Genomic DNA, 15150 nt, shown 5'->3' with positions numbered 1-15150 from the left:
GGAAGGCAAGATGCAGGAAAAGCTCACTTCCCCAGGCTGCACTAGGAACTGTCCCGGTGGAACACCTTGCAGAATGGAGATGCTCCAGGGAAGCACCAAAGTTTAGCCAAGTGCATTGAGCCAGACCAGCATTTCATCAGCAGCCCTTAGTACCCTTAGTGTCCAGGTCTCAGGCAGTGGGGCAGGTGGAGGACAGGGCAGTGTGTTTTCTCAAGGAACAAGCCCCAGGTTGCATGTGAGGGAACTTTGCGGTTAAACTGTGGGCATCGCTCAGCTCTGTGTTTACTGGACCAATGCAGGACCCAAAAGCACATGGCCAGGTCACAGTCACTGTCCCCCATTCTCTTCTGATCCCTGCTAGGGACAACCATGTAACCTAAAGGTCAGAGATGACCCAGGGCACCAGTCCATCCTTGCACCAATGCAGACATTGGATAGGACATGGAAGAAAACCTGACAATTCTGAAAGCATCCCACTTTGATTTTTCTCATCCACCCTGATTCCCAAGGCTGCTGAAACTGAAACAAGACCCAGAGTTAAAAATAGAAAGTATCTAATCTGGGACATGTAATCTGGGACATGTAATCTTTGTGGTTTATAACCCAGGATGTGTATTTGCATGATAATCCCACCTGTCCACAGGTAAGCCTGGCATGCTTACCAGCAGCTCTAGAGTCACGGTTTCTAAGAAGGGACAGGAGAAGCAAGGGAATACCTCAGATTTGCATCACCTTTGTCAAGGGTGGTCCTAAGCAAGTTAACAAGCCTAACACAGCAAGAAGCACTCTTGAAAATCTCCCACTGATTGAAATGCAACACTGGGATTTGGCACTCCCAAAAATGAAAAACAAAAAAAACCATTTAAGTTTGGTTTTAAATTACATGGTAGTGAGGGCTCCAGTTCAGTGCAACAGGCAGGTGCCCAAGTGACTTTCCACCTACGTGCAATGTGTCTCCTTAATGACAAGCTGACAGTGCTGAGGAAAAACATACACACGGGGCCATGAAACAAGAAATGCTTCTTTGGATGAAGGCCTGATGCATGAGCAGCAGACACTGCGACAGAAGGGATGAGGTTTGGATCACTGCCATGATGCCATTCTTCCATGGTGACAAAAAAAGCATTTACCAGCCATCCAGTGTATTTTTAACATGGCGACATTAGCAGGTTAAGATTGATGGCAACAGACCTTCAGTGAAGGTGCAACAGCCAGCATGCTATGTCTGGGCTTCTGCTGTAAGCTCATTCAGCAGAGGGATAAACCCTTTATAAAGGATTTATAATTTGGCCATTGGCATTGCATGAGTCCCTGAAGAAGAGCTGCTGACACCAAAAGCACTTTGAGGGATGACTGAATTACTTTTTTTAGGGAAGAGGTAAGCATTTTAACTATTTTTAGTTCTCCATGACTCTCTTTAAGCTCCTGGCAGAAATGTAAAAGGAAATTAGCAAAAACAATGAGTAACCAGGTGCTTCTACAGCCACTGTGGGAGTGGTTCATGCAAACACAGCCCGTTTCTTCCCTGCTGCTCTCAACTTCTTTCTCCCTACACACTTCTGGGATGGACTTCTCCCAGTGTCTCTGAGATGAGGAAGCACTTTCTCATCATACAATTGGGAAGGCAAGATGCAGGAAAAGCTCGCTTCCCAGGCTATGCTGGGGACTGTCCCAGTGGAGCTGGGAAATGCATGTTCTTGCTGCAGCCACACCAATAAAAGAAACAGCACTGGGACTGCCCTACAGGGCAGAGCAGGGCGGCAGTGACTTCTGCACCTGCACTGAGCTCCCTGCTATGGGATAGTGCTGTAAACTAAACCAGTCCCTCTCAAAAGCCATGCTTCTGACTGTGCCTGCAGAGGCTGGCAGAGGTTTCACTTGAGCATGGAGATGCTATTTTATTTTCACCAAAAGGAAGAATTGAGAAGTTAAATGGCATATAAGGGATCACATATTGATAACTGCCTGCTTTCAATATGTATCATGATGAAATATCCTTTGACAAACGCAGGAATAATTAATGCATGGCTTGCTGCTTTCAGGATCAATTTTCTACTACACATCTTATGCTGCTGGCTCCTGACTATATTTCACTTTCAACTTCACCCTGAATTTAGCTAATCTCATACCTGAAAAGATTCAGACAAAATTCTTTGGCATTTCAACCTTACTATCTTCACTTGTTTTTGCAAAGTATCTTGTTCATGTCTCTGACAGGAAGTTTGAGCCCCGAGTTTTTATGTACTGTTCATCCTTCACACTGTCTAATCTGTTTAGCTGTGGGACCTTCACGATGACCTCGAGGTCATTTCAGCACCAATTTCAAAATATTTCAAGCTTAGTCACTAGTGCCTTTGTGCTAAAATAAATACACTTTGCTCAGCAGCTGATAATAGGCATACCATCAGTCTGCACTCCTAGGATGCCAGTGCTTTTGTCCACTGTTTTCTCAAATGATGGCTCTCTCCTTTTGAAGACCATGAAGAGAGAGTTTAACCAGGGACTTGCAAAGTCCCTGGCAAGGAGGATCCTGGGAGATGCATCATTTGCTTGCTGGGGATTTGGACTTAACTTTCTCTTTTGAAGTTGCTTTTCGACTATTTATTAAAAACAATGGGGTCACAAACCCATGTTCAAAGACAAGAGATAGCTCGTCAATGCATACAATGGAACAGGGCCATGTCTGGATCCCAGGGTTCTGTGGGTTATGCACAACTAGGATTGCTACATTGCTGGAGAGGCAGTGTGTGGGCTTCACTTATCTAAGCATCATGGAACTCTCTGTGGTATCTGCACAGCAGATGGGCAAAAATCACTGCTGACTGGCAGCTTCTCCTGGGTCCCTTCCACACTGACAGCCCTGGGCCTTTGCCATTACAAAACATCAGTGCTTTTTCAAGTACCACAGCTGTAAAATAAATTTGGATATGTGATTACTGGTGGCACGTTAAATTCAGCCAACATGTGTGTTTTGGGAGTCCTCTGTGGACACTCTGCTGACAGGCAGCATGGTGTCCTACCATGTGCAGCAGACTAGGTCAGGCATCAGACAGCTCTTAATTTCTGCCATCTGTCGCATTTCTCTTGGCCACCGTTAAAGCTGGATGCAGCACTGAGGCTGACACAGAAGCATCAATATTTCCAATCTGCTCTTGAACTGGGCCTGCATGAAAGGGTCACTTCAATGCCTGTAGATCCTCCAAATCAGGTAAATCAGGACAGACTTGCTAAAACCATGGGCAGGAGGAAAGGATATTTCTGAGAAGAAACTGCTACAACACAGTAACTCCATTAGCACATAAGACGTTCAGTCTCTCTCAACTACATCAGCTGTATGGAAACATTGCAAAACATACCCTCTATGCTCACACCATACATTTGAGACAATAGGGGAAAAAACCAAACAAACCCAAGCAAAAAACCCTCAAAACTCTCAGAAAATGATCTGATGCCTGAAAGCCAAAAACGTGCTCTGGTGCATGTAAGAAAGGTCAGCAAGAAAGGTCAGCTGCCTCCAAGGGCAACACAACCACAGGTGAGGGTAGAAATGGATCCCCAGAGAGAAACATTGCAAAACCACAGCACACAACTGAGCAACACCTCTCCTTTGCTATCAGGCAAACCACTGCAAGAAGATATTCAAGAGTTCTTTTTAGGGAAAACCCCTAGGTGTGTCAAAATTCAGAGGTAAACTACAGTCACCCTGGGAGAATGCAGTGCTTTTGATCCAGATAGTCCCTGCTCAGTAACTGGTTTTCATCCCAGTGCTCAACCACTCTGCATCCCTCTGGAGACTGCTGCCCTGTTCCTCAAAATGCACCAAAACCAGGTGGCTCTCAAGAGCTGGCCTCCCACCCTGTCACCCAGTGACTCAGAGGAGGAAGGAGGGGGAGGCAATCTCTGTGACCTCAGTGAATGTAACTGTACGTTGAAACGACATGAGTAAGTTTTAAATTTCTCTGGTTATGGAAAGGGCCTCAGTGCTTACTGAGACACTACTCAGAAAATTACTCACAGACATCATTAAAACACTGTAAGAAACCCACTAAAATCTTCACAGATTAATTAATTAACCTGTATTAATTAAATTAATCCTATGCCTATTCTTAACAGAAAATGGTACTCTGAAGATGACATAAAATAGAAAGACTAGAAGGATTGGAAATTTATTCCACTGAAAATTTCAACCTTTTTTTTCTTCTCACATTGTCCTGATGATTTCAGATTTTGGCCAGCACTAAAACACATGCAGTTGACTGAAACCACTATTACACTGATAAATCCCTGACCACATCCACCCTCTTGTGGAGCTGAACATCTGCACCTTTCCATCAAGAATATCTACTGAGGACATCTGATCCATGCCAAAGCCCCTTCAGCTTAGGCTTCATATCACTACTGCCCTGAAATCTGGCCAGGAGAGGAACAAGTACTGCCATCTTACTGTAAAAGCTGCCCTGGCTTTTCTCATCTACAGCAAGCACTTCTTGTGACAAACAACAGGATTTTTCACCAGTGAGCTGAGACTGAAGACAAAAAGTCAGCAAGAACATAACAGCAATTTAGACTGAAGCAGAAAAATGTACTGATGAATTGCCTGTCTCCTAAACTGTAAATCCAAGCACAACTGAATCTTTTCTGACACGATTTTTGCTAAAAAATGTCTAATATTTACTTTGTGGACTCTGCATGGTAATTTTACTGAAGGGGTGTTGGGGATGGATTATTGGCAATGCTTTTGTGCTCTCCACTCTGAAGATCTGCACATTTCTCAAGTGAGTTGATTGGTGTGGTGGATTTTTATCCAATTATAGGCATTAAGTTCTGCCTCCACTAGAAGAGATGGTAGTTGCTGCATCTGAAGATAACTATACACATACATGTGGCAATGGGGTATTCACTTGGCAAGGCTAGGTGATTTTCTGCTTGTAAAGCTATTTAACAGTGCCAATAAAAACTATGGCCTTCTTTTTCTACGAGTTACATGCCAATACAGGACATGTTTATCCAACGTAATTAGCCCAAAGACACCAAGAGTTGGATTGCTTTAAGTAGCCATGCTTTATAATCACTGCAGCAAGACTTAATTAGCCCAAGCAGAGGGTTATGCTCGCAGAAAACACTGCTTTGATAGCTCATCTACCTAGTTTAGTAAATGACCCTTAATACCTCTAAACACAACTATGTTGTGAAACATTAAATATAAAATATATATACCCAGAGGGTGGCAAGAGGCAGCCAGCTTGTGTGATTTCAAAGTCTGTCTCTGAAACAGCAGTCTGTTAACCCCTACATTGACATCAGCATTAATCTGAGCTTGCAAAAAGAGAAAAGAAAAATAAAGTAATGCAGTGATGTTGACATGTCAAAGACTGAATTCTGTAATCTAGCAAACATGCAACGTTTCCAACTCTTTGCAGTAAGGAGTCAAAATCTGGTCCTCACTTTGGCCCTCATGTTGCAGTTCAAAATTAAACACTCCTTCAAATCACCTTGCAATCAGTTCTTTCTGACTTCCTTCCTCTCCTACTGATTTCCTTCCCAGCCTTTTCCAACATTTCCCTTGCACTTTTTTAGCTTTCAGATTTCCTCTTGAGGACCAAGTGGCTCAAGAGCAAGACTTACGCTCTTAACTACACTGCCAACAGGGCAAAAATGTCTGTTTTCCAGGCAACTGGTGGAATTTGGATATAAGCCTGGCTGAATCCAAGAGAAAACACTAAAATCAACACAGCAGGTTAGAGTGATACAGTCTAGTTAAAAGTATACAATTTATAAGATCTCCTTACTACCTGAATGGTAAATATCAACATCTGGAGACAGACACATCTTTTGTGCTCTTAGAAGGTATGAAGTAGTAATTTAGTTTAAATGGTTAATATGTAACAAACTATTTGGTAGCTACACGTTTGCCCAACAAGCTGCAAAAAAAACCCCAAACCCCAAAGCGGAAACAGACACCTTGAGATTGCAGGAAACGCTCAAGGTGTTAGGAGGCCTTTTTTTTTTTTAAACTTACTTTCGTGGCCCTCCTGTAAAGCAAATATCATTTATTACTAATCCTGCAGAAAGAGCCTGAAGTTTTTTCCTCTCCTTCTCTGCAAAAGGCTGCCTTGTTTGTGCCTCTGCCCTGTAACAAACAAGAAGATAAATGAGATATTTGTGCCAAAGTAATAATTCTAAATCTGTTGTTTTGACCTCTAAGCCAAATTTTCTGCACTACATGCCATTGGCTCAGATAAGACAGTACATTTTTTTCCTGCCAACTGAACCCTGTAGTGTATGCACAGCCCTGTTCAACAAACTGCTCTATCATTTATCTCTGAACATATGTGTATTGGGAAGCAGAGGGTGAAAGAAATTTGGCACTATGAGGTATCATCCCCCCCACATAACCCCTTGCTTCTCAGACCCTCTTGATTTTCTGTGTCGTGGAAACCAATGCACATTCGGACACAAATCCAGCTAGGAGCAAAATTAGAAATCCTTGCTAAAATGAAAACAGCAGGACAGTGGTTATAAATATCTAGAGGACAATATGCTTTACCTTAATAGGTAATTTTGTATATTTTATTTATTGGAGTAGGGGATATTCAGTGTTCCACCAGAGAAGAAATTTTAGGATTGAAATCAGGAGCAACCTTGACTTCTCAAAGTCAAGTTTGTACTGGATGGTGTCCAAGATGAACTCCACTTGACCTTAAAAGCACTACTTAGTTTTCAACTAGAAACCAGAGTTTCCACATAGGCTGCTCAAGATGTGCTTTGCAGTTAGAAAGACAACACCATATAAATATTTATTTTTCTGGCAAACAAAAATGGTCTCATTGCATTTACTGCGGTGACAAAGGTGACAGAAAGCCTGCAGAGGGGCATGTGTCCTCTCTGAGCGAACAACAGAGTGTGTGCCCTTTATCTCCACAGCAACTGATGGTCTGTGGGGCTGGGAAGTTACTTTGGGCTGTGAAAGGGGGGGATTCCCCTCGAGTAGGTTTCCTCCCTGAGTACAGGGCAGGACATCTTGTGCCTCCCCAGGCAGCATCAGGCAGGCAGCCGCAGTGCAGAGGTTTGATGAATCAGAAAGTCAGCCCAGCCCAGGTCAGGCCACAAAGCCCCGGAGCAAGCGTCTGGTGCACGAAGGGCCTGCAGGACCGCAGGGGTAGTCAGGAAACCACCCACTGCTCTGAAGGGTTTCTTGCAAACCTTGCTGCTTGTAGAGGTCTGTGGACATGAGGGAAAACATCACTACTGTGGGGCCCTCCCTCTGGCACCACTCTTTCTGGAGTGCTGGGAATCCCATGCCAACACACACCTTCCCCTCCATCCATCCATCCATGCCATCCTGCCAGCTGTCACTGCCTCCAGTTTCCATTTTAGTATGGCCACTGCCACAATGGGAAGAACTTTGGCTTTCATGACTACTCTCCTAAATATAACAAGCTGAATTAGGCTCTCGTGTATATGCCTATGACTTGCATTCCCCCTTTTTATCGTTTTAAAATAGTCTTTCCTACTGAGGGAAATATCATTATTGCTCCCACACCCCTTTCTTTTTCCCCATTTCCCCATCATTTTCACTAGCCTTGTTTTTTAGTTTTACTTTCAGTTTGAAACCCTTTGCCCCAGCATATCTACTCAGTACATTTCTGTTACAGCCTGGGTAAGAGAGAAAATGGGCTTCACCTTGCTAAACTTGGCTTCCTTCCATCTTTCTAAGTCTCACCTGACATCCACACCTTTTCATCTTGCACTGGAAACATTTGGAAAGGGTTGACTTTCAGAATAAGCAGCAAATAGCTATTCTTTCAACTCTCAACAACCTACCTCATTAGAAATGGGATTAAGCTAATTTTTAACCAAACACAGACAAACAAACAGACGTAACCAAGGATACCTCTGCAACCACAATTACTTTTGTAGTCCTGGTCTCCAAATAAAAATTGTAAAATTCATTTTAAAAGGAGGATCAAAAGTGTTTCTTTCTAAAGCACCAGTTGGACGGTAGTAATTTTAGAAATTTAAGACAGCTCAAACCTGCTGCTGGATTATTTTTAACAGGAGCTTTGGGCGCAAGGGCAGTTCAGAGACTGCCTGGCCCTAGAGGGCGAGAGGTAACTGAAGCAAAGCCCTAGCTGCAGCCAGGAATCCTCTCCATGGGAGAAGATTAATTTCAAATTAATTTAAAAGAAAGGACAGAAGAGTGAACAGCTGACTTCTGAGCCTCTAGGAAATTGCCACTATATGCAAAAACCACTTTCTCTTTTCAGTTTTCCTATTTTCGGTCAGATGAGGGTGAAATGTTCTACTAAAAACATAGGTGAGGCAGGGCAGCTGGTGTAGAACAGCTGGGAAATGGGCATAGTTCAAGGCTCAGCTATTATTAAAAAGCATACACATCTTTCTATATTTATTCCAACTTTACAGCTCCAAATAAAACACATGCAGTCCTGATGAGTTTATAACTCTAAATACAACTCGGGAGGAAAAACCCTCAGTCTCATCTGGGAAAACCAAACTCATATATACAAAAGCAGCAGAAGATTATTATTTTTTCTGCCACCACATATACAGCTACACTTCTAAAAATATGCTACTAGTGCTGGAGTTAAACATAACAAAACAGAAAAACCATTGTCTTACAAACACAGCCACAGTTTAAAATCAAGTGGCCAGTTCTTCACTCCAGCTCCATCACAGACCTCAAAAAGCTGCTTAGGAGGATCCATACATTGCTGTATGCCCCAGCAAGCTCCAGATGTGAGTCTGACAAGTGACCCACAGGGAGGTCCAACTGAGGGAAGTCAGCAGGGCCAGCTGAACTATTTACTTTGCATCTTGGGTAGATTTCACCGGGCTCATCATCACTGCTCCCAGCCTGATACCTCTGAACAGTAACCAGTTCCCTCCCAGCAAAAACCACAAACCAAGCTGGCAGAGACATGCCCCTTATCTCAGGGCATGGCTGCATTTCTCTGGAGAAAGAACAAGCAAGATGTGTAACCTGGATCATTCATGCACTTACATGCTTTGACTGGAGGTATTTTAGAGGTACGAAATGATTTTATCAAGTAAAAGATAATGCACACAGCAAAAACACTGTCACTGGATTTGCCCTTGCAGCAGCTCCATCTGAAAAGTAAAGCCTGCTGAGACAAAAAACATGCCAGCTAAGGCATATTCACTGCCACTTTGAAAAAATACTCTTGTAAGCAAATGTGGCTGTAATTGAGAGGCAGAGGAATGAAAACAACCATCCCCCATACCAGAAGGCAGAAGGCTGGCACAATCCAAAATATCTTTTCTACATGCCTTGCAACAATCCATTCAAAAACAAACAGCAAGCACCACCACCACCAAGTCATACAGCTGCAGCAGACTCCAGCTGAGAGATAGTTTAATAACCACTTTATTTTCTTGCCCCTTTACACCAGAAAAATGTTAAGCCCGAAGAGTTTGCTGCAGGGCCTGGCACCAGCATCAGACCAGGCCAGGGATACTCACTGCAGGCTCCACAGGTGAAGCAGCTGTCATGGTAGAGGTTGCCCATGGCCTGGCAAGCCTGGTTTGCTCCATACACGCCCTTGTTGCACTTGACGCAGGTACCTGGGGAGAGAAGAGAGGTCACAGGTGAGACCCAGTGAGGTGGCTGGGGACACTGGTGGGGTGACAACACATGTAGCTTGTCATGGTGGCTGAACAGCTTAGGACCGCGCAGTTCACTGAAGCCACCAGATGTAGGCGATATCAGCGTCACCTGCCCTGAGGGACATTGTTAACAGTGGTCATGGCAGTCATCAAACCTCCACAAATAAAGACTTCTCCGAAAAACAAACTGCACAAGAACAGTCCTGTCCAGGTACAGTGACATCTCCTTCCTTCACATACATCCAAAGCTGCTGAAGGACCCTCACAAAAGCAGTGAGTGTCACTAAGTGGTGCTCAGAACTCTTCACAGACCAATAGTTTCTGCCACTCACTGTATAAGATAAACTTGTTGGTTGCAATTGATGTGAGGAAAACACAGCTCTTCACTTAGCTCCTTTAAATCATCCATTTCAGACCCCCGTTGTGCCTGTTGAAGGCCCTAATGATTTCCCAACAAAACAGAGCTAAACTACCTGACATCTACCTCTCTTAACAAGGAAATGGCACATCAAGCCAGTTTACTTACTTCAGGCATTACCCTGTGATTGTGACAGGCTGCTTTTAAAGCAGAATCACCCTTAAACTACCCCTAACTGAGAAATCTGAATCACTGTTTAAGCAAATAAAAAAAAGGTGCAGTGTGAAGGAGAAACAGATTATGCATTTCCCTCTCTGGTGTGTAGTGACTCTTATGTGACTTCATCTCCAGGTCTCTCCCTGCACCACACTACCCAGCCCTATTAATCCTGGCTCTTAAAATCCCTGGTCAAGCGACTGTGAGTCACACCTCACTCCTACCGGCCCAGGAGGAGGAACAGCATCATCTTGCTGGAGATCCTTAGTTATGCTAAGGGTGGTAAACAAAATTTCACTTCTTTTGGGGCACTGCAAGCTCCAGAGTAATTGAAAAAGCCTGGAGAAAGTTAGGAAGAAGTCCATTGTGCTTACAACAGCATTGAAAAAAGTAACTCAACTCTGGCAGCACCAGGCTTGCACTGCCAGGGCAAGTAACAATTTCTTCCTGCAGCCAATAGCCACGGCGGTCAGTTTTCACACTACAGGGATAAAACCACTCGGGAGTCCTTCGCAGTAGCACACACATGGCTGCTGAAAAGCAAACACTTGAATTTCCCAGGTTTTTGCAGAGCAGACCTGGCTCTCTGTCCTGCAGCTGCCTGCATGCATTCAACCAGCACACTGAAAGCTGTCCTAGTGCTGCGCCAAGTCCTGCTGCACTCAGAGCCAGAGTCCACACTGACACAAACCTGGAGAGAAGAATAATTAGTTACTTTGTTTTGTCCAAATCCTACACCAACTGAAATGCTCACTTGGCTGTGGGCCCACCCCAGCACTCAGGCTGGCACCAAGTGAACAAATCTTTCTGGTTCTTTTTGAATTGAGCAGGTTTATCTCATTTATTGAAAAAACATTTTAAGAAAGATAAATCGTACAGGCATTAGAAAAAGGATTAAAAAAAAAAAAGGTCAAGGCAAAGATAAGAAAAATTAGCTTTTCAGATGGATGTGCTCTCCCAGGAATGCACACGTTCAGCGGCAGCCTGAATTTCTGTGCAATGATCTGACACAAGAGCTAACGACTCACAATTCCCTCTTGAGTACAGCAATGCCGAGCAGAAACTTTTGGGAGCAGAAAACCTGCCAATTTTCCACGACACCCACCAGGCTTTCCACAGAGCCAACGTACTTATTGCACTGTAAGCGCTGCATTTTCCCCTTCTCCGTGCCAATGAATGGCTGCTCCAGAAAATTTCACCAGCATGCTCCAGTTCCCTCCTTCCCACAAAGCAGCCGGATGACACTGACTGTGGATGAGCAGCAAGAAGAAGCGGGAGGCAGAAGGCACAGCAGCTGAATGTAGGCACAGCGCCCAGTAAAGATGCTGGCAGGCATAAACCACTATTAAGTAGGCTAAGGCAAACCCCGTGGAGGGCAGAAATTTTCTCTGCCATCTCCTGTGTATCCCATTACGCCTCAGAGCACAGGCATTGCCCCTCTGGGCTCCCGACAGAACAGATCCTGCAGCTGTCAAGGCTCTCGCATCTCTACCAAAACTTTCCTCCACCTCCCACCCCTCAACCTCCCCAACCACCCTTCCACCTTTTCCTTTCAGTTCATGCTCCACTTCACCCCCTGATTAATCCTGTCACCTGCTTCTTTCAATATTTAGACCCCTAAAACATGGATAATAAAGTCATGAAATGAAATGGGCTTTTAAAATAAATTGACAATGTTTTCCATAATAACTCCAATGTGCTAAATTACTCAAATATGTAATAACCAGACATGCTATAAATACTCATATCTATGCTGTGCCAGGGCTGACAACTGAAAAATTATAAATATCCAAATCCAGTTTATGTTCTTACATGTATTTGCTAAATCTTACTTGAAAGCCTACTAAATCTTGGTAGCAAGTGAAACTACTCTCTAAATAAGTCTTTGCTCTTTCCAGATAAAATATTCTGAAGTATTATAACCAACATACTTGAGCCTTCATCTCTGACACTCAGCACACCTGGCCTGAAAGCAGGGGGGGAAAAAAATTGATTTTTACTAAATTTTCCTTTCCACTTTCCTTTTTTTTCCATTCAGTCCCTGCTGTCACAATGACCCTGATCTTTTGGCTTAGGCTAAGCCAGGGAAAAGCAAGGAACAACCTGTTGCTGACAGCAGCCAGCAGCTGAGGTCGGCAGCACGTGTGCAAGGCCAGCTGATGGAAGCCAGCACAACCGGGGCCTCCTCCAACCCCATCCCACTGCAAAACACGCTCTGCACCCTGCTCCATGCCAGCTCCGATGGCTATTTCCTCAAACAGTGCTGACTGTGCTTTCTGCTGGTGTTAAAATGCCAGCAGCATCACTCCAGCCCCACATGCCACTGACACTAGTCAGCAGTTCTGGGTAATTTTCTTGGCATGGAGCGGCTTTTAGCAAAAACTTCTGTCCTCAGTGTGAAGCAGAGGGATCCTGAGTAGCTACGGTTCAGCAAGATCCCTGATTCCTGTGCTTGGTAACTTTGCAGCTGCTAACAAGTGTTTGTGCAAGCACCAATGCCAGCAGACATCCCCTCTGAAATTACAGTTCTTAACTTTAGACAACGTTATTAAGAAGAAATGACGGGTTTCTCTTTTACCACCAGGATGACAAACCCAAACCAGCACACCTGTACAGCACCACTAAATTCATGCCCAAGCACACAGGCAGAATAGTAGCCAGATTTGGGAAGGGAAAGGGATGGAAATTGCTGATTTTGGTTCAATTTCTGCCGGCAGGGCAGCCGTCCCTGGACAACAAAGACATCTCTGTTCTTTTCTGCATCATGCAGCAAGCAACCGCCTGCACTGCAGCTGAGAGTCTGAACAAAGGGACCTTTGGAACGGAGCTGGGACCGAAAACATGCCCTGTAAGCCACTTTCCAGCACTTGCCACACTCCATCTCAGCACTGCAGACCAAAAGGCCTGTCACCAGTAACAGCCTCAGTTCACGTGATCCAACAGGCTGGATGCAGACCTCAAGGGCTGTGAGAAATGAAAGCAAACCCGGTACTCAGTTTGAAATGTCAGTCCCACCCTCAAAATTCAACAAGTGCACTTCCATTTACCACCAGACTCAAAGCCCCTGGAGACATCTTTTCCTCCAAGTGTTGCTATTTCACACTCACCAGAAGGAGTTTAGTTACTTACTGTATCCCACTCACTAAAAATTCAACACAAGCCATGCTGAACAGCAGCATTTTCTGGGACTAGGATTTATTTCCACATTTCAGACAGCATCAATCTACAGAATAAGACCACAGCCCTTCCAACAGCATCCCTCTTCTTTTCAGCAGCACCTTCCTTCTCAGCAACACACAGCACAGCCAAGCTTTCTAACCTGTGCTCCTGGTTGGGTTTACTAATATTTACTAATATTATCACTTCATTCTGAACTTGATATTATCATTTCATTTTGAAATGTGACAGTGCTTCAATGGTGAGATTTCTTTGCCATGCCACTTTGGTCTCAGGTAAGAGGAATGGAGGGGCAGGATGATTCTGGTGGTGTGGGTCTGCTTATCTGACTAATCCAGCAACAGCAAGTCTGTCCTACTCCTTCCACATACTCTGTGCAAGCCACATTTCCACAATCAGATTGACTCTTCTCTATCAGATGTGACTGCTTTTTGTCCCCTCCCTACAGGAGACTAGATTCATGCTGAAGAACCCCCAGCTGAACCTAGAAGAACCCCACCAGTCTTTGCACCTCTGGTATCATCATTCCCATCTGTCCACACATGCACACAGCTAATCCAGAAGCAGATCCTGATGCCTCTTGGCAGAAGTTGTACCTTCAGAAGGGTCTTCCCCATCAGAATTCTGCTTGACACTCACTCTGACAGGGAGGACTCTGTGCGGGTACAGCTGCTGTGTCTCCAATCCACCTATTTTATCCCATGAGAACCAAGCCCTCCACTTGCACACATGTATTTTAAAGACTGTCTTCTGAGAAAAGCTTTCACTGTGTCATACACGATGTGATGCTCAATTCTCGTGGTCTTACTTTTGAATTTCTTTGGAACTTGAACCCACCCTCCTTCCCATGGGTCACCTTAGCCAAGTAATTCCTACATCAAACTCTAAATTACACACATTGCATGCCTTGCTATGCTGCTTATCCACTACTGAGCAGTAATTTTTGCTGGAGAGGTGATTTCAAGATCTGGAGGCCCAGGTGAGACTGAGTGTCTGGAAAACCTGGCAGATCGGTTCCATTCATCACTGAGTGACTGGGTTGTCTGTACAAAGATGGTCAGGTACTCCCTGCCCAAAGAACCACAGAGTTGGTAAACACAAGTTTTCTGTTCACTTTTTCATGCCATGTTCTCGACCCCTGACCTTGCTGCAGACCTTTGTGTACACACTGCCAGTGAAGGACGAAAATGCCATCAAAGTCACGTCAGTGATATTTTAAGTACCTTATAGTGACGTCAGAGATTATGATAACTCCCATGCCACATGAATGAGACTCCTTATTTCTTTCAGTCCCACTCCTACTGTATCCTGGCTGAAAGACTGATTGCTCTTCTGCCTCCACTCCTTGCTTTTTCTTTCCTTTTGGTAGATTTTTCCTTAGCTCACAAACCCAGCTGAGTTCCCAAGAGGAAGGGAGGAGAAGCACATACTGCTGTAATTTTGAAGAGCCATATTCCAGGCCACTCACTTGCTTGGTTTCTTGCAGTGAGATAAGCTTTACAATCTGTACACACCCACTACTCAAGTAGTGTAGTATCAAGTAGTATCAAATGTTGTGATCCTTCCAGCTTTCCTTGTTCCACCAGAACCTGTCTCTCCCTGCCTTCCCCTCCTCTCTGCTGCAGGCAGGCGTCTCCTTTCAGCTTTGGTACTCTCCCAGGAGAAGGCTGTAAAGGATGCCTCTGCTCATTCCCAGTGGTAATGGCATTGTCATCATCACACACAGACAAAACAGACTCAGAAGAATTTTCATT

General features: G+C 44.4%; 1 protein-coding gene and 1 long non-coding RNA gene across 2 annotated transcripts in view; one reads left to right on the top strand and one right to left on the bottom strand.

The window, feature by feature from the left end:
* The window catches only part of LIMD1 (LIM domains containing 1), a 33362-nt gene that overhangs the window by 12938 nt on the left and 5274 nt on the right, over window positions 1-15150 (bottom strand). The window contains exon 2 of the mRNA XM_015619525.3: window positions 9502-9603. Coding sequence (XP_015475011.1) covers window positions 9502-9603 — 102 coding nt within the window. The remainder of the gene's footprint in view (window positions 1-9501; window positions 9604-15150) is intronic.
* On the top strand, window positions 1218-5361 carry LOC107200697. Its single transcript, XR_001519716.1, has 2 exons — window positions 1218-1378; window positions 4225-5361. It is a non-coding gene; the product is annotated as an uncharacterized LOC107200697 (long non-coding RNA).

The sequence above is a fragment of the Parus major genome, chromosome 2 (genome assembly GCF_001522545.3).
Source record: "Parus major isolate Abel chromosome 2, Parus_major1.1, whole genome shotgun sequence".
Classification (NCBI taxonomy): domain Eukaryota; kingdom Metazoa; phylum Chordata; class Aves; order Passeriformes; family Paridae; genus Parus; species Parus major.
The sequence above is the reverse complement of the archived record's forward strand: the minus strand, read 5'-3'. Positions and strand labels throughout refer to the sequence as shown.